The sequence below is a fragment of the Eublepharis macularius genome, chromosome 8 (genome assembly GCF_028583425.1).
Source record: "Eublepharis macularius isolate TG4126 chromosome 8, MPM_Emac_v1.0, whole genome shotgun sequence".
In the NCBI taxonomy this organism is placed as follows: Eukaryota; Metazoa; Chordata; class Lepidosauria; order Squamata; family Eublepharidae; genus Eublepharis; species Eublepharis macularius.
In genome coordinates, this window is record NC_072797.1 from 81292072 (window position 1) to 81311727 (window position 19656).

The following is a 19656-nucleotide window of genomic DNA, read 5'->3' on the forward strand; positions in this document are numbered from 1 at the left end:
TACATATACATATACATATACATATACATATACATATACATATACATGTATGTATGTATGTATATATGTGTGTGTGTGTGTATACATATATATATATGTATGTATGTATACGTGTGTGTGTGTGTAAAGATCATTATACTAGTTTATGATGTTATTTGTTACACAGCAACTTGTGAAATTTGACTCTGATAAAGTGATTGAAATGCACTGAATACCGGATGTGTGTAGGTTGCATTTTCATCCACACAAGGAGACTGGACTTTGTGATATTGTGGAGAGAATATCTTCTGTATATAAATCTTTTTTGTGGTCACATATCTGCCTGTACATCTATATTTATGTATTAGAATTTAAACATTGTTATAAGTAAGCTTTGCATCCATAGCACAGTGTTATCTTGTACTTCTAGCACTACTGGGTACCGTCTGCTGATGTATATATGAACCTACTAACACGTTTCCACATTGCTAAACATGCCATGGAAATTAATTATGCTTTGTTTCAGATAGATTTCAATTCTGTGGTCAGCTTTATATATATATATATTTTAATCTGCTAACGTCCCCTATTGTATCTATTTCCATGAATGTCCTAACTGTTGTTCATTACTCTATTTTGTTCAGTGAATGTCCTAGCTGTCGATCACACATATATTGAAAGCACTGAACAAATAACATATAATAAATCATTTTCCTACAAAGCATCCAACCTCTCAGACTTGTAAGAATTCACAAAACTGAAAATTTCTCAAAAGCAGTTCCTAAGATGAAATGACTCACAAAGATGCTGGGGTACACATGGACTGGACATACTTCTGGACTGCAGCCAAAGTTTAGTGCTTTTAAAAGAAATATCCAACAGAACTGACTAAACAAGCCAAGAGAATAAATCTTAATATACTGTACAAATTATATTTTCAAAAATGTACAAAAGTTGCACATACATTCTTTCCTTTTTAAAGGCTGAATTATTTTTAGATCAGGAACTTGAACGATGGAGGATAAATTGAAAGATAAAGTGTTAGGGAACAAGGCTACATATGTGATCCAGTGTTGCTATAAAGTAAATACTCCCTCAGCCTAGTGCAGTGGCCTAGAAATAAAGCATTTCATAAACAAAAGATGTAGCAAGAAAAGTTCAGCACTTGGGCTATACAAAACAATACCCAGATGCTTCTGATCTGTAAAGTTTAAATAATCTGAACCCAGGAGTGTTGAAATGTGCCAAATGTATTCTTGTAGACGAAAATTTAAATTTTTAGTATTTGCATAACCTCAGATTTTTAAAAATGGTATATTCTACCATTTATACAGAGACATTCTGTTCCTGAACTCTTCTATTATCTGTGTATCTTCAAAACCTAGAAGCAGAACTGACCAAAGGAAGAATTTCCAATAAAGGACAGAAGGTAAACAGAAAAGTGTGGCTAGGCAGGTCCAAAAGTAGTTTTATTTTCTTGTAGCCCAACAGAATACCTTCAAGTTAAATGTCCTGTAATCCTGCCAGTGATTAGTAGTGCTCAGTCTCCTGTCTCCATCCCGGAAATTAGTCTGCTAGAAACCCAGATAGCTGAACAAGCAGTCACGCTTTATCATATCACTGAGTTTGGGAGGCCAATCTGAAGGAAAGCTACATATGTTCTGTATTAGAAAGAAAATATCTAATATAAATTACCTTAATTTACAGAACTATAAAAGCTCTGCATTTAAAGTACATTCACATAAATATCAGCCAAGGTACAGCCTTTTGAAATGGTAGTTTACAAATTAAGGATTGTTGCTAAAATATTAGGCTGCAAAATAAACAAAGCAAAGATACCAATTATCACCTACTGATAAAACCGACTAATAAAACGGAGATCTTTATTCTACACAAATATAGTTTACAAATTATTGAACAAATTCAGTATCTATATACCTTTGACAAATTTCATTGCAATGTACCTTACTCATATATCAGCTAACAGTAATTAGATGATCTACTCATTATTTTTACTTAATACCAAGATCAGTTGTTCACAAAGAATCCAGTAATAAAAGTGCATCCATTGCTTACGTGAAAAAAAAAACTTTTTGCAAAAGATCCTCACAGTCATGGCACAGTATTTTTGGCACAGATTTAGGCTGAGATTAATATTTTCTTTCTTTTTAAATATGTTGTATTTTAGTCAACAGTCAAACTCCAATTCTTCCTCCATTTTGCTGGTTCCCACTTTCCCCACATCCACCCCCCTAACTCCTGCCAGAAGGTAAAGCAGGAAAACCGAGGAATCTGAGACTGAATTCAGATGTCTCCATATGCTACCAGGATACCAGCCTTTATTGATTGGGCCCTAGACGATCTCATTTTGTCTGAAAGTGCAAAATTCAGAACTAGGCATCCATGCCACCACTCCATGCTGGACCATTCTCTTCATTCCACTTTAGCAAACCCCCGTCCTAAATACTACCCCACTAATAGCAAGTAAACAATGGGAAAGCTGATATTCTACCTGTTAAACCCAGCACATTAGAGGGCAAAAAGAGGCTATACCTGATGATAGAGCCCCACCCTGGAAACGAAGACAGGCTTGAGCGAGTGTTCTTTAGAAAAACTAGGAAGCATCTTTTGAACTAACTGAGGATCTGTATCCACTGATCTAAAAATTGTTTAGCTATGAAATAAAAGATACGCTTTACTTCTGTAATGCCATTTCCCCTTGCACTATAAGTTACTTCTTCCTCCTTAAAAAACACACCCTGAAACAAAAAGAAATTGTCTATCATGTTATGGATGGCTTGTGTCAGTCTGTAACCCAAACTCCTAATAGTCCAAGTCTATCAGTTAACACAAGTATCTATTAAACAAAGCAGTGTTTGAATGTGATCTTAATTACATTAATATGTAAAATTTATAGTTCTAATATTGCTTTACAGAAATATTGACGTCTGTTCCTCAACAGGCTTTTCCCTTTAATGTTTTCTGAAATTTACAATTGGAGCCAACAATTGTGTTTGAAAAGCAAGTACACATACTTGCAGAACTTTTCCACAGGGGTTATTTTTCCCAGGCTTAGAACTGTCATTCCCCCAGCAGGGGCGGAAAATACCCTGCTCCCAGCCTCTACCTTCTGCCACCATTCAGCTGGCCAGCAGGAGGAAAAGGCGGGGGAATGGGCCTCCCAGGAAGTGCTTATGGTGTGGTAGGATGATGTCACTCCCAGGAGTGATGTCATTGCACAGACCATGGGAGTGCTCTCACACTTTGCACTGGGCCACTTTGGGTCCAACTGAAACACAGGAGAGCTCCCACAGCCCGCATGATGACTTCACTACCAGAAGTGATGTCATTGTGCTGTGTCAAGAGCACATGCATGCTTTATACACATGCGAGGAGATTCAAAAAGTGAGTGCCAGGTCCCCAGCCCTTCTACTAGGAGGGACTTGGCAACCCTACCTAGGTTTGATGCTGTTAGGAAGTAGGGATTTTCCCCCCGCACTGTGGTACATTCATGTCCCTCCCAGGTTTGCCCTGTATTTACTCTGAATTTTTCCAAACCTGTTTTGCTGTATGTTTTGTGAATGATCATAACAAAGTATGGATGGCTGCAGAGTGAGTGGTGGGAAATTTTCCTGATCCCTCCCACACAGCAGCCATTTCCCCTGCCCTTGTCCCTGCAGTGGCCATTTGCCCCATCTGCTGGGTAGGGACTCTTATTGTTTTGTTTTTATAATCAAATATTATTAAAAAGTTATCACAATATTTGTATGAAGCTGAACTTTCAGCTTTCATTTTTCTGTAAAAAGTGACTATCCCCTTTCCCTATGGACTAGGGTGACTAATTTTTTTAAAAAAAATAAAAGCTGAAAAATCAGAAAACCTGATACACAGATTGTTATAACATTACAATAATATTCAATTACTTATCCAAATACTTCAAGAAGCAGGGATGGCCACTACTGGAGGACTGAGGCAGGGAAAATGACAGGAAATCTGCCATGTTGAAGCCCCGTTGCTGTTGTGCTACATCGGCAGCCACAGCAGTAACAGGGAAACCACACAACGGTGTGCCTGTGTAGAAAACACCACAGGCTGTGTCCTGTTGATATAATGAATGTATGTAGTTAGCAGACATGATGTTACAAGTCTGTCCCATACCTGCATTTAATATAGATACATAAACATATTGCAGATCTTTATTTGTTTTTTTTTTAAATGCTTACCTCTTTCACACTGTGGCCCTGTAAATCCATAAACACATGCACATCGGTTGGGCCCAATGCAACGACCACCATTCTGGCACCCATTTTCACAGATTGCTGTGTTTAACACAAAAATAAATACTAATTAACTTATTTTTACTGAAATATTTTTAAAGTGCTGGATAAGCACTTTAATAACTTCTCATCATTACCATAATTTATTTAAAACATTCCTATGCAGCCTTTCCACCAATCTCAGGATCCCCAAGACAGCATCCAACACAATAACCAAGCCAAAACTGCAAAGAGGCTTTCAAAAAGCTTTAAAAACTTGTCCCAAGGTATGGTTAGAGATGCATGATTCAGCAGCCTTATGCTGATACATCAATCTTTCTGCAGCTAAGCAGATATGGATCTGATCAGTGCCTGGATTGGAGACCTTGAGTTCTACAAGGAAGAAAGGGAGTATATAAAGGTTATTACAATACTAGAAATTAGAAATTAGAAAGTATCTGCTTTTATAAAATAGTTTGTGTTTGCTATCAACCAGCAGGTTTGTTGCATTGTAACTGGAAGAAAAACAGAGGAACTATATGAACAGATTCCAGAAGAATAGCTATAAACCATCTATTGCAGCAAAAGGCCTAAATGCAGCATGATCTGAGGTAAGTCTCAAGTAAGTTCCAGCTGGAGGAGAGGCACATGGTACTTACAGGAGGATCTTCCTTGTTCGTGTACCACTGGTGCAGACATGATGCCTTCCTCAATGATGTCATTGTGCCAGCAATGGGCATGCTCTCTTGCTTTGCACAGGGCCAAATCAGCCTGTTTGGGGCCAAAATTGGCCCCTGTGAAATAGTGGAGCATGTCTGCCACCAGCACAATGACATCACTTGAGGAAGTGACATTGTCTTGCCCTGCCAGGAGTGCGCCCACTGAGTGCTTGCTCTGGAGGTTTTTTGCTTCCCAGGCCTGTTCCTCATGCCGTTTCTGCCTCCCAGGTAGGTGAGAGGTGGCAGGGGGTACAGGCTGGGAGTGGGGGATCCGGTGCCTCCATCAGAGGAATGGGATCCCTAGTTCCAAGGGATTCAATGGGTCTTACTTCAACCTAAATGTGGTTCGGATTATAGTCTTAAAGAGTATTGGAATAGGAACTTTTATAACTAAAGGCCTACTTCAATGGATGGATGCAGCACACTCATAAACACAAAAATATCCAGTAAGAAAGGGGGGAAATTTCTGTTTTTCAAAGTGGGGTTATAAAATGATGGAACACATCCACATAGCAGTAATATTAATCAACTTAAATCAATGAGCCCATGCCTTGCACTTGGCTGTCATTTGGTTAACACAATACTACTTCTGACATAATTAGCATCAATGTGTCCAATTTTCTATATGTATCCAATTGGTCTCATACATAATTAAGCAAGAGATAATATATAGTATTGTCCACAAATATTCAGGCTTGTAAAATGGCACGGAAACATTTCTTTTGCAAGTTTAACCAGTTTTTCAAAGACAAGCTGTTTAGTAGTACAACAACAACAACAACAATCCCACAACAGACCAATCATGAAAATAATACTAGCTGCACTTCATTAAAATATGCTATTTACAGCACTAAAAATCTCTTATATTGCTACAGCATAATTAAAAGTTCTGCTGTTAAAAATATTCAAAGTAGAAAAGCAAATTGCAAACAATTTATTTCAGTAGAAAGAAAAAGATTTGTAAAAGAACCTTCTCGTAATCACATATGTGAGTTAGTATAGCAAATCTCTTGCTATACTATGTTAAATGCATAAATTCTCAAAAAAGTTTCTTTTTATAAATTAGATCTGGTGTTGGGCCTCTGAAAAAACAAGCAAAACCCGCTCTTTCTCTCTTCCATATCTGAACACCTCAGGGGACATGGTATTTGTCTATAGTGCCACAAAGTCTGGAAATATAGGACCAAAAGCACACATATAGATAGTAAGAGAAGGCAGGAAATAAAAGAACTTTCTTGAAAAGATCAGGGTAAGTGTGGCTTTAGCTATAAAACACTGAAAAAAATAGCTAATTCTCTTAAAGTGTTGAAAAATGTCAATAGCTTAAAATAAATTCTACATAAATCAAGGCTCACACGTTTGAGACTACAAGACTGTGATAGCAAAACCTGGGGATTATGTCTTGGATCCAGATTAGCTTTTCCATCTGTAGACCAAAACTTTCTTGCTTCCCTTTTCCTACAGCATACTGAAATCCCCACCCCCAAATCCTGTTTCTGAGGGACAGGGGACATAATGAATAGGACTTCAGGGCCACTGGGACTGCTGTGGGAAGGAGAAGATAGGAAAATCACACTCTATGACTGGAAATTCTTGACAAAGTAGAAACATTACTCTAAGCCTAAGTATCTCATGTAATTCTTAACATTCTGGGAAGAGGAAAATGATCCTATCTTTGCACATCCTCTTTACTAGGATATAATATAGTCATTCTAATTAAGGGAAAACAATAAAGAAGACACAAGCATGTGGTAACCAATAGTTGTACATAGCTAAGAGATAGCAATCCAAGAACAGTCCATAAGTGGATGCATAGACAAATTTATTCAAATGTTAAAACAAGTATAAGGATCAGTTCGAGATCTGGCCTTTTATCAAGGGAACAGAGCAGAAAGAAGAGCTGACCAGATAGTCTTTTATCCCCCAGTCCAATTCTGACATGTGTAGCAAGAAAATAAATTGAATAAGCAAAAGAGACAAGATGAAATTGTGCACGTACAGAACTTCACAATATTTTCTGTTTTCATAATATACAGTGAACAAATTAACATACCATCATGAAATAAAGTAACTCCCAGTAAATCAAAGCTGGTATATTTTTAACACACAGTGACCAATCGGGGGTAATTAGCTTCACAAGAATAACCAACAACACAGCAAAAGAAGCACGCCCAAGACGGAACCGATTTACCCAATAGTTGTAATAGAATTACCCAATAGTTGTAAAGGAAATGGGAGTACAGTATTGCAAAGGAAATAACACACTGCAATAGATACATGCAAAATCAAACATTACATATCAGACCAGTTATTTCAAAGTCCTTTGAGATACCAAAACAAAGCCGCTGGTATGACCATTAACCAGCTGTAGCCGATAAGGTTCCCAATTGTATGACGAGAAGAGTTGTAAGCGCTTGTAGAAGCCGCTGCAAGGCGGGCGAAAAGCAAGGCGGGCGCTTGTGAAAGCCGCTGCAAGGCGGACGAAGATTAAGGCGCGGGAAACAAAACAGGCACTTGTAGAAGCCACTGCAGGGCGGATAGAGATAAGGCAACGAGCATAAGCCGGCCAGATATTTCTTTTTTCTCGTTTCAGACTTGAAAAAATCTTTCTTCAGGCCACAATATCTAAAAAATTAATATCAGACAATAGTATCCCGACAATACATACAGGGACCCCCCCCCCCCCGGGGCAAATAGTTAATACTTACATCACAAATTTAACTGAACAACTTTTTCTCTCCAAGGAACATTTCCATAAATGCCCAAGTGAGGGGGGTGTAACATAACAAGCACTTTATACATGATGGGTCAATTATATCATTAACACAAATGATTTAAAGGTACAGTACAAAATTACACACACGGAAGAATAAACCAAGGGACAGGCAATATTAGTAATAAAAAGATATTAGAAAAGAGGAGGAATAGGGAGACATAGAAAGATCATGGGAGGCGCAGAGACTGGCTAGGAAATCATAAGAAAGAGGAGAAGTCCAAGTGATTATTGAGGCCATGTGGGATCATGGTTTGAAGTCTGAAAATCCACCTGGTCTCAGCCTGTAGGAGAAACCGGTTCCGTGGCCCCGGTCACGAAACAACTTCCAAGACGGTGAAATGAAAGGGTCTATCAGTTGGATGTCGGACCCTAAGATGTTCATAGAGGGGAAGATCCAAACTTTGAGTTCTACATCTAGAGACATGTTCTTGGATGCGTAATCGCAAGGGACGGGTAGTGCAGCCAACATAAAGCCGTTTGCAATCGCAAATAAGGAGGTAAATAACATTAGGGGTGCTGCAGGTAGAAAAAGATTTTGAATACAAATGCTTACCCGTGGTCGGGTGTAAAAATTTTGCCAATTCTATACTCAAGGGACAAGCATTACAATGACCACAGGGGAAATGCCCCTGTGGTAATTGAGACCCATCAGTTCTAGGTCTGAAATCTGAGTGGACCAAAAGATCTTTGAGGTTCTTAGTGCGCCGGTAGCCAATCTGCGGTAAGTTGTTACACCCCAGCAGATCAGACAATATATGCCAATTTCTACGGATGGTATTCGAGATGGCACCCGACAAAGGTGAGTAGTCTAATGCCCAAGTAATTCTATCTGAAGACGTATCCCGACTGCGGTAACTCAAAAGTTTAGACCGAGGAGTGGTATCAGCTTTCTTTCTCGCTCTAGTAATAACCCAGGGGGGGTAGCCCCATGTTGCAAAGGCCGCGCTCATGCGAGCCGCCTCCTGGCGATAATCCTGCCAAAAAGTTGCATTTCTCCTAGCTCGCAAGTACTGACCTACTGGAATATTTTTCTTTAAGGTGGGTCGATGATGGGAGGTGTATTCAAGGTAAGCAGACCTGTCTGTAGGCTTCCGGTAGGGTCTGACCCCCAACCCACCGGAGGGCCGTGTGAAAACGATGACATCAAGAAAGGAAATGCTGTCAGAACTGCTCTGGTATGTAAATTGGATATTCGAATCCAGACCGTTAATCCACTCCATAAAGTCTGAAATCCTATTGGATGTACGCAGCACACAGAAAATGTCATTAATGTACCTCCGAAAACAGACCATTTCTGAATGAAAAGGGTTGACTGCTGTATTATAAATAAATTGCTCCTCTAGGTTAGCCATATACAATACTGCAATAGAAGGGGCTGCCGGACACCCCATGGCAACCCCCCTTACCTGGTAAAAAAATTGAGAATCAAATCTGAAATAATTCCTCTCCATGATAAGATCTAATAGATCAAGTAGGAAACTAGTAGGTGGAAATTTACAAGTGCGTTGGTCTAGTACCCCTTGGATTACTGTCCTAGCATCCGAATGCGGAATAGAGGTATATAGGGCTTGGACGTCCATAGTAAGAAGTACAGCTCCTCGTGGTACGTCCATGTCCTCAACCAATTGGGTGAGGTCGGTAGTATCTTTAATAAACGATCTAACTTTGACCACGAATGGTTGTAATAAATGGTCAAGATAGAGGGCCAGAGGTTCAAGAAGGGAATTGCAGGCTGAAATAATGGGTCTACCGGGGGGAGAGAGCAAAGATTTATGAATCTTGGGAAGACAGTAGAAGACAGGAGTTCTAGGATCAGAAATGAGTAGGGCACGGTGAACAGGTTGGCTAATAAAATTATTGCTTAAAGCATTATCAACTATTATCTTGATCACCCACCCAATTTCTTCTGTAGGGTCATGATCTATAGGACAGTAGAATTCCCTGTCTGCTAGTTGGCGCAAAACTTCCTTTTGGTAGTCTGTTCTGTCAAGTAGAACAATTCCCCCCCCTTTGTCAGCGGGTTTGATAATCAAATTAGAATCTCGCTGTAAAGAACGTAAAGCTGCTGACTCCTGGCTTGTCATGTTCTGCCACCGGGGGCGATCCTGCCTCTCCAATTGCTCTATTTCGTTAACAACTAATTTCTCAAAGGTTTCCAGTCGAATATCTATTGGGTAAATCGGTTCCGTCTTGGGCGTGCTTCTTTTGCTGTGTTGTTGGTTATCCTTGTGAAGCTAATTACCCCCTGATTGGTCACTGTTTGTTTGCCTGGGTATTATGACGGACTATAGAGATACCTTTGCTTTCTCCCTTACTGAAAGGGAGAGGATTTTGTCCATTGTTCCTTCCCTATCAGACGGCCGTGGTGGGTCTTCTTCCCAAGACTGGGATCTTCTCACAGAACAACTAATGAAGTATACCAAATTGACTTTACATGCCGCTTCACTTACGGAATATAGTAAAGAAAGCATCATCCCCAGGGGGCTACGGATGCATAAGCCCCCTGGGATGTATAAGGAGGATGAGGTTTTTAAAAAAAGATGGGCTTCAATACTTAATAAATGCTCATTTGACTTAATGTTGTTATTGATTGAACGCATAGCCCAAGAGAAGGATACAGTAGGAACAGAGGTGGAAAATTTAAAGAGCGAATTACAGTCCAATTATAGTGAAGAGGAATTTAAAAATAGGTCTAATGAGATTAGTAGATTAATTAAAGATAGTGAATTGAGATTAAAAGATTTGAAGATGAAAAAACTGAATAGAGATAGACGTGACTACTCTAGTGGTAATGTTTACAATTGGAAGGAGCCTACTTTTAAGAAGAGGGTGACGTGGGCATCAACCACTTCTGGGGGTCCTGATTTTGGTACCACCGATCCTTCGGACACGGAGCAGTCCGGGGATGAAGGGGGACGTACCCTCAGGAATCGCACTATTCCTACCCCACAACCCAGACGCCCTTTTTTGACCAGGGGACGTCTGTCTCGCAGGGGGAGATACAAGACATAGTTTTTAATTTGTCTTCCCGGGTTCTTTCCCCTATCAAACGCATTGTTTTGAACAAAGGTTTAGGCTATGTTCCGACCCCACAATATATTTCCCTCAGCACTCGTGTTGATCTGTTCAAATTGTTTAGACAATTGAAATTTAAAAAATATTTTGGCGATACTGTTTCAGCTCCTTCACATGGTCTTAAGAGTAGATCCACCTTTACCCCTCAGATATCCGATATTCGACTGGAAACCTTTGAGAAATTAGTTGTTAACGAAATAGAGCAATTGGAGAGGCGGGATCGCCCCCGGTGGCAGAACACGACAAGCCAGGAGTCAGCAGCTTTACGTTCTTTACAGCGAGATTCTAATTTGATTATCAAACCCGCTGACAAAGGGGGGGGGGGGAATTGTTCTACTTGACAGAACAGACTACCAAAAGGAAGTTTTGCGCCAACTAGCAGACAGGGAATTCTACTGTCCTATAGATCATGACCCTACAGAAGAAATTGGGCGGGTGATCAAGATAATAGTTGATAATGCTTTAAGCAATAATTTTATTAGCCAACCTGTTCACCGTGCCCTACTCATTTCTGATCCTAGAACTCCTGTCTTCTACTGTCTTCCCAAGATTCATAAATCTTTGCTCTCTCCCCCCGGTAGACTCATTATTTCAGCCTGCAATTCCCTTCTTGAACCTCTGGCCCTCTATCTTGACCATTTATTACAACCATTCGTGGTCAAAGTTAGATCATTTATTAAAGATACTACCGACCTCACCCAATTGGTTGAGGACATGGACGTACCACGAGGAGCTGTACTTCTTACTATGGACGTCCAAGCCCTATATACCTCTATTCCGCATTCGGATGCTAGGACAGTAATCCAAGGGGTACTAGACCAACGCACTTGTAAATTTCCACCTACTAGTTTCCTACTTGATCTATAAGATCTTATCATGGAGAGGAATTATTTCAGATTTGATTCTCAATTTTTTTACCAGGTAAGGGGGGTTGCCATGGGGTGTCCGGCAGCCCCTTCTATTGCAGTATTGTATATGGCTAACCTAGAGGAGCAATTTATTTATAATACAGCAGTCAACCCTTTTCATTCAGAAATGGTCTGTTTTCGGAGGTACATTGATGACATTTTCTGTGTGCTGCGTACATCCAATAGGATTTCAGACTTTATGGAGTGGATTAACGGTCTGGATTCGAATATCCAATTTACATACCAGAGCAGTTCTGACAGCATTTCCTTTCTTGATGTCATCGTTATCACACGGCCCTCCGGTGGGTTGGGGGTCAGACCCTACCGGAAGCCTACAGACAGGTCTGCTTACCTTGAATAGACCTCCCATCATCGACCCACCTTAAAGAAAAATATTCCAGTAGGTCACTTCTTGCGAGCTAGGAGAAATGCAACTTTTTGGCAGGATTATCGCCAGGAGGCGGCTCGCATGAGCGCGGCCTTTGCAACACGGGGCTACCCCCCCTGGGTTATTACTAGAGCGAGAAAGAAAGCTGATACCACTCCTCGGTCTAAACTTTTGAGTTACTGCAGTCGGGATACGTCTTCAGATAGAATTACTTGGGCATTAGACTACTCACCTTTGTCGGGTGCCATCTCGAATACCATCCGTAGAAATTGGCATATATTGTCTGATCTGCCGGGGTGTAACAACTTACCGCAGATTGGCTACCGGCGCACTAAGAACCTCAAAGATCTTTTGGTCCACTCAGATTTCAGACCTAGAACTGATGGGTCTCAATTACCACAGGGGCATTTCCCCTGTGGTCATTGTAATGCTCGTCCCTTGAGCATAGAATTGGCAAAAATTTTACACCCGACCACGGGTAAGCATTTGTATTCAAAATCTTTTTCTACCTGCAGCACCCCTAATGTTATTTACCTCCTTATTTGCGATTGCAAACGGCTTTATGCTGGCTGCACTACCCGTCCCTTGCGATTGCGCATCCAAGAACATGTCTCTAGGTGTAGAACTCAAAGTTTGGATCTTCCCCTCTATGAACATCTTAGGGTCCGACATCCAACTGATAGACCCTTTCATTTCACCGTCTTGGAAGTTGTTTCGAGACCGGGGCCACGGAACCGGTTTCTCCTACAGGCTGAGACCAGGTGGATTTTCAGACTTCAAACCATGATCCCACATGGCCTCAATAATCACTTGGACTTCTCCTCTTTCTTATGATTTCCTAGCCAGTCTCTGCGCCTCCCATGATCTTTCTATGTCTCCCTATTCCTCCTCTTTTCTAATATCTTTTTATTATTAATATTGCCTGTCCCTTGGTTTATTCTTCCGTGTGTGTAATTTTGTACTGTACCTTTAAATCATTTGTGTTAATGATATAATTGACCCATCATGTATAAAGTGCTTGTTATGTTACACCCCCCTCACTTGGGCATTTATGGAAATGTTCCTTGGAGAGAAAAAGTTGTTCAGTTAAATTTGTGATGTAAGTATTAACTATTTGCCCCGGGGGGGGTCCCTGTATGTATTGTCGGGATACTATTGTCTGATATTAATTTTTTAGATATTGTGGCCTGAAGAAAGATTTTTTCAAGTCTGAAACGAGAAAAAAGAAATATCTGGCCGGCTTATGCTCGTTGCCTTATCTCTATCCGCCCTGCAGTGGCTTCTACAAGTGCCTGTTTTGTTTCCCGCGCCTTAATCTTCGCCCGCCTTGCAGCGGCTTCTACAAGCGCTTACAACTCTTCTCGTCATACAATTGGGAACCTTATCGGCTACAGCTGGTTAATGGTCATACCAGCGGCTTTGTTTTGGTATCTCAAAGGACTTTGAAATAACTGGTCTGATATGTAATGTTTGATTTTGCATGTATCTATTGCAGTGTGTTATTTCCTTTGCAATACTGTACTCCCATTTCCTTTACAACTATTGGGTAATTCTATTACAACTATTGGGTAAATCAGTTCCGTCTTGGGCGTGCTTCTTTTGCTGTGTTGTTGGATATTTTTAACACAGACAACTTTCCTGAAGAAAGAATTGTTGGTGGCCAAAACATGTTATGCTTTTTGAACTGATTTATTTATTTTGAACTTTGAATAACTTTGTTTCTGTACTATTACAGGTAATTCTTTATTGAGCTCAGATAGGGAACTTCCCTTTTCTTAGATAATAATTAGGACAAGTGGGAGACCTTCATGGTCTTACAAGGGGGCATCTCATTTCCATTCCCCCACTATTTCCTCTTTTCCCTTCCATGGAAGCCTCTCTCCTTTTCCTGCTTCCTTCTATCCTTCCCACCCACCAGCCAAACTACCTTTACTTGCCCAGCTTTCCCTCCTTCCCTCCCCCATTATCATCTTCCTCAGAAAACTATGGCAGTACTAGCCACCAGGTAGGGTTGCCAGTCTCCAGGTGGTGGCTGGAGATCTCCTGGAATTACAACTGATCTCCTGGAGAAAATGGCTGCCTTAAAAGGTGGACTCTATGGCATTACAGCCAGCTGAAGTCCCTCCCCTTTCCAAACCCTGCCCTTTCCAGGCTTCACCTCTAAATCTCCAGGAATTTCCCAACCGGGAGCTGGCAACCCTACCACCAGGCCAGTTGTGCAGTGAGGAACACACAAGAACTTGTGGGGGGGGGGGTCTCATTTTCCTTTATACCCCTTGTCCACATTATTACACCAGTTTGGTGTAGTGGTTAAGAGCAGCAGATCTCTAATCTGAAGAACTGGGTTTGATTCCTCACTGCTCCGCTTGAAACCAGCTGGGTGACCTTGGTTCAGTCACAGCTCTCTTAGAGCTCTCTTAGCCCCACCCACCTCACAGGGTGCTTGTTGTGGGGATAACCACTCTGAGTGGGCATAAAGTTGTCCTGAAGGGTGGTATATAAATCCAATGTTATTATTTTTATTCCTCTCCTCCTGGCAACCCCCATATCCTTACTGTTCCCTCCTTACTTCTCTTCTTCCTACCACCCAACAACCTCCTGCTCCTATCTTCAGCTATATTTATTATTTATTTACTTTATTTATACCTCAACATTCTCCACAGGACCCAAAGCTGCTTACATCATTCCCCTTTCCTCTATTTTATCCTCACAACAACCGTGTAAGGTAAGTTAGGCTTAGAATTTGTAACTGGCCCAAGGTTATTCAGTGAGCTTCCATGGTAGAGTGGGAATTTAAAACTGGGTCTTCCAGACCCAAGTCTGAAATTCTAACCATTACACAACACCAGCTTTTGTGGCCAGGGTGGGGTGGGGGTGCTGTTGAACAGTAGCAAGCATTCAGTCCTGGTTGAGTCATGCAAGTTACATGCTATCAAGTTCCCCAGTTGTTGCTGCTGGGCCTGGTCCCAATGAGTCCTCTTTCAAAGGCCAAAACATCCTTTGAAAGAGTCCTGCCCCCTCTCCCTGTCTTCCACTGATAGATACTGAGGCTTGAAGGCTGGCAATACTGTGTGGTTGCCTAACAATGGACACTGAGGGTATTTGTTTATTAAAGCTACAGGCATTGTTTCCATTATAGTGGGAGGTTACCCCCCCCCCATGTATTCTTTTTCAGATTATTCTGCAAAACTGGGGCATTTTTCAGGTTTGTAGAAAGGTCTGCCTTGCCTATTCATGGTTAAAATCTCTGGATTTAAGTATCCACAGATTTGGCCACATTGAGAATTAGATATATTGATAGTATTAATATTATTATATAACATTGCATCCACAAAGATAAAAACTATATGCTCTGTGTGTGTGTGTGTGTGTGTGTGTGTGTGTGTGTGTGTGTGTGTGTGTGTGTGTGTGTGTGTGAGTGAGTGTGAGTGTGTGTGTGTGTGTGTGTTCAATAGTTAAACTATTACAGGTCAGACTGCAACAATAAGAACGGACAACTGTCTTTACAATCTCCCTAAATAAAGTGATTTAAGAGTTTTCAGGCACCTTTCCAGCTTGGGGCTTATTACAGCTCATGGTCAAGCTTTGAAAGCATTCAACTTTCTTGTGCCAGAACAACCCACAAATACAGAGTGAATAAATCATTTAAACTAAAAAATGGGAGGGAACGGGGTGAGCTTTGAAGTATATTTTTATATCAGAAGCAGAAACACATAAAAATATACTGTTAGGACATAATAAAGCCTCTATCAAGGCTTATCAAAGCTCACTAAATGGAATAAGATTTCACACTCAGAGTATATAATCTATGCATAGAAGGACAAACCTATGTTGCTTTTATAACACAAAGTGGATGAATTATGATACCATTGGAACAACATTATTTTTAAATCTCAAGTACAATCTGTTTAACAAATGATTACATTTTGACAATTTGAAAGAATAATATTTTTCTAATTTTCATATGAATTGCAATTTGGTGTACATAACCCTAATCTGCAAGTTTTGCAAAAACAGAGCAAAGCAGGTAAGGAAAGGCAAGAAAGAAACCAAATCAATGGGGGACGAAGGGGCCAGAATTAAGAGAGAAAAGGGAGGAAAGCACTAAATGTATGAGTGTACTATTTTCACCCCATTCCAAAAACTCAACAACAATGTAACTTGGAGCTGAGTGATGATTCCTATTTGCCCAACTACTGGTGCTAGTGCCTAGTGTAATCCAGTGCCTAGCTTAATTAGGAGCTCCCATGCTGCTCTTTGGAATCGTTCATGCTCTACCAAGAAAGATAAAAAAATTGCTTTGAGAAGCAATGCCTTTGATTATTTCTTAATTGGAAACTAAATATTAACTGCCTGATCTATAAAATTGGTAAATAAATAAAATATCCAGTTCTGCTTGCTGTTCCATAAATCACCACATGTATTTCAGTGGAAAGGTACTGTAATTTGTAAAGCCAAATACCTTCAGAGTGCTCCTCTCATATATTTATGATGGTTCTTTTATTTATTTATCTGTTTGTTCATTTATTTATACCCCGCTTTTCTCCCCAATGGAGACCCAAAGTGGCTTACATCATTCGTCTTTCTTCCATTAGATCCTCACAACAACCCTGTAAGGTAGGTTAGGCTGAAAGACTGCAAGCTTCCAGAGTGGAGATTCGAGCATGGGTCTCTCAGGTCCTAGTCCAATACTAACCACTATACAACAGTGTAATGGTATGATTTCATTTTTATAAGAATATTATGAAAGGAACTTTCTGTAAATCAAAAGATTTACAGAAATCTACTTTATCAAAAGTAGATTGAAACAAGTAATTCCCACATTTTCTGTAGGATGATTGAAGGCCTTATAATTTGAGACCTTTGAATGCCACTTCCACCTTCATTCCACTACATACTTCCTAGAAGAACTTATTAAATACACTGTACTATAGCATACTGGTAAAACAAATCTCTTGGGTTCTTTTTATCAATTTCTAAGAACATTCGCATGAAAGAAGGTCAAACATATTACAGCAAGTAATGGGGCACTAATCTGTCTAGAAGAGCAGTATATAAGGACAGTTATTATTATTAACCTTGTATATGTATATACATATATGCATATATATGCATAACTTGTAACGTGCAAGCCGACCTCTTTTTCTTGCTGGCATTTCTAGAGAGAAACTTAATCTTCCTTTCATGTTGTGATAGGCAACTCAGAATGTCACATGTCTCTCTGTGTGTATGTGTTACTCCCTTGATAAGGAAGTTGCTTCTCTTTGTCAAGATTGGGAATACCTCCTGACTCATCCTCTCTCTTTGCCTCCATTAAAAGACTCTCTCTCTTGCCTCATGACCTTTTCAGAGCTCCTACCATGAAGGCTTCATCTTGGGTTGTCAGATAGTTGTTTGTCAGACTGTCCAGGGGAAATAGAATTAAAAAACTGGAACCTGTGCGCCAAGCTGTCAGCCCATATGGCCTGCTGGGGAGTAGCCACCCCCGCTCACCTGACCACCCAGACCTGAGAAGTGGCTGGCTCGCTGGCCCACCCAGTCTTCTACATGCCTGGAGAGCAGCCAGCCCACCCGGTCTCTTGCGCACCAACAACCATGTCAATTCTGGAAGTGATGTCATCCCACTGGGGCCAGAAGCATGCGGGCGCAAAGCGCTCAAAAGAAAGCATAAAGAAAAGGTAAGTGCCAGGGGCCCTCATCCTGTTTTGGGGGAGAACCCCTGGCAATCCTAACCTCATCCATGTATCTGCCTGCACTCTGCTGTGGTACAGGGAAAGTAATGCTTTAGACTAGGACCCTTTCTTCTACAAGAAAATACACTGAACGGAATCTACCCCAACAAACTGTACGTTCTTTTTTCCCACAATTTAATTGCCTGAGAATTAATTACTGCATATTGGGGGAAATGTGATTGTTTGCTACCAAACAACCAAACTCTGCTACCAAACAAAATACAACTATTTCTAATAAATATAAATATGGTGGGATGTGGTGACTGTATGAAGTGCAAATTGAGATGCAACTATCAATAGTGCAGAATGGACCTGGATAGATCAGTTTTTCAGTGGAAAAAATTCACAGTGCAATTAAAATGCTGCTTAGAAGAATAGTAAACATAAGTAATATAAAAATATATCTCAGTGAGCAGACTAATCTAAAGAAATACAAGAAACTAACTTTGTAAGTTAAGACAAGCAGGCAACCACACAAACCATCCGATCAGGTGCCATCTAATCACATATCACAGACAGATCCACAAACTGTACCCTCCCCAATAGTGCTTTGCAGTAAAAAAGTTAGCAGAAAAAACATACAGCAAGGTGTCTACCACAAAGTAGTTACAATCTAAATTTAAACAGTGGAGGAGAGAGAAGGACAGAAGGCTGACACTATAACTGAAAAGAAGAATAAGCAGGTAATGCCTGATGGAAGCACAAAAATACAACATCCAGTGTAACAACAACTGCATTTATATGTCACTCTTCTAGACAAATTGGTGCCCCACTCAAAACCATGAACAAAGGCAATGTTATTATTATCCCTCAATGCAGCTGGTGAAATGGGGCTGAAAGGAATAATTTACCCAAGTCCACCTACTTAGATCACAGCAGTAGTTGGATTCAAACCAGCAGAGTGCTGATTTGCAACCCAACCACTTAACCACTATGCAAAGTACTCCCTTTCTAAGTTAGGATGGTCTTCCTTCACATCCAGTTTCTCCTTAGGCCCACAATCTTATTTGGGCTTTGTTGCAGCCTCCCAAGCAAGGCTGGGGGGGGGGGAGAATCCTCTCATGCGTTTTTATGGTTCGGGGAATTTGCGGTATGGCTTGAGTTTTGACCTTGGACATGGCCAGCTGAGGCTCCTTAGTGGGGAGGGTGAATGATGATTAGAAACAGCCCCGCAAGTCCCTTGGGAAAGTGAGGTCTGGAGTGAGAAGATAGTAGATGTAGGAGAAAGGGGAGAGTGTAGCCATCGTGGTGTTAATAGTTAGAATATTATCCTAGAATCTTGGATTTCTATATCTAAAGAGACATTTACTTTGTTAAAATGAACTTTGTTACAAATAGGAGGTAATGTATCTAATTTGGTAAATATATGGGAATTACGTTTAACAATGCTAATGCTCATGTATTGAATTATTGTTTCAGCATAGTTTTAAGAAACATTGTCAAGTTGTTACATGGTAAGAATTTATATTTGCTTATGTTGAAATAAAAATATTTTTAAAAAAAAATTATCCTAGGATCTTGGAAACCCAGATTGAAGTCCTCAATCTGTTACAGAAGTTTGCTAGGCAGCCTTGGATTAACCAGTTGTTTTCAGCCCAAGTCACCTCATAGGGTTGTGAAGATAAAAAGGAGAAAGGGAAACAATGTAAACTGCCCTTAGTGTGCAAGATAAAAATGTGCTAAATAAATAATGTTCTACTGGGCTGCTAGAGATAACACTGGCCTTGCTCACCACTCTGAGTGGGACACTAATCTGTCTAGAAGAGTAGTATATTAAGTGCAGTTGTTGTTATTAATCTTGTAAAACAGGTTTAACAGTGCCT

The 19656-nt window shown here is 40.4% G+C and overlaps 1 protein-coding gene across 1 annotated transcript in view; it reads right to left on the minus strand.

The window, feature by feature from the left end:
• The window catches only part of FBN2 (fibrillin 2), a 286019-nt gene that overhangs the window by 252664 nt on the left and 13699 nt on the right, over nucleotides 1–19656 (minus strand). Inside the window, exon 5 of the mRNA XM_054986552.1 lies at nucleotides 4203–4298. Within this exon, the coding sequence (XP_054842527.1) occupies nucleotides 4203–4298 (96 nt within the window). The remainder of the gene's footprint in view (nucleotides 1–4202; nucleotides 4299–19656) is intronic.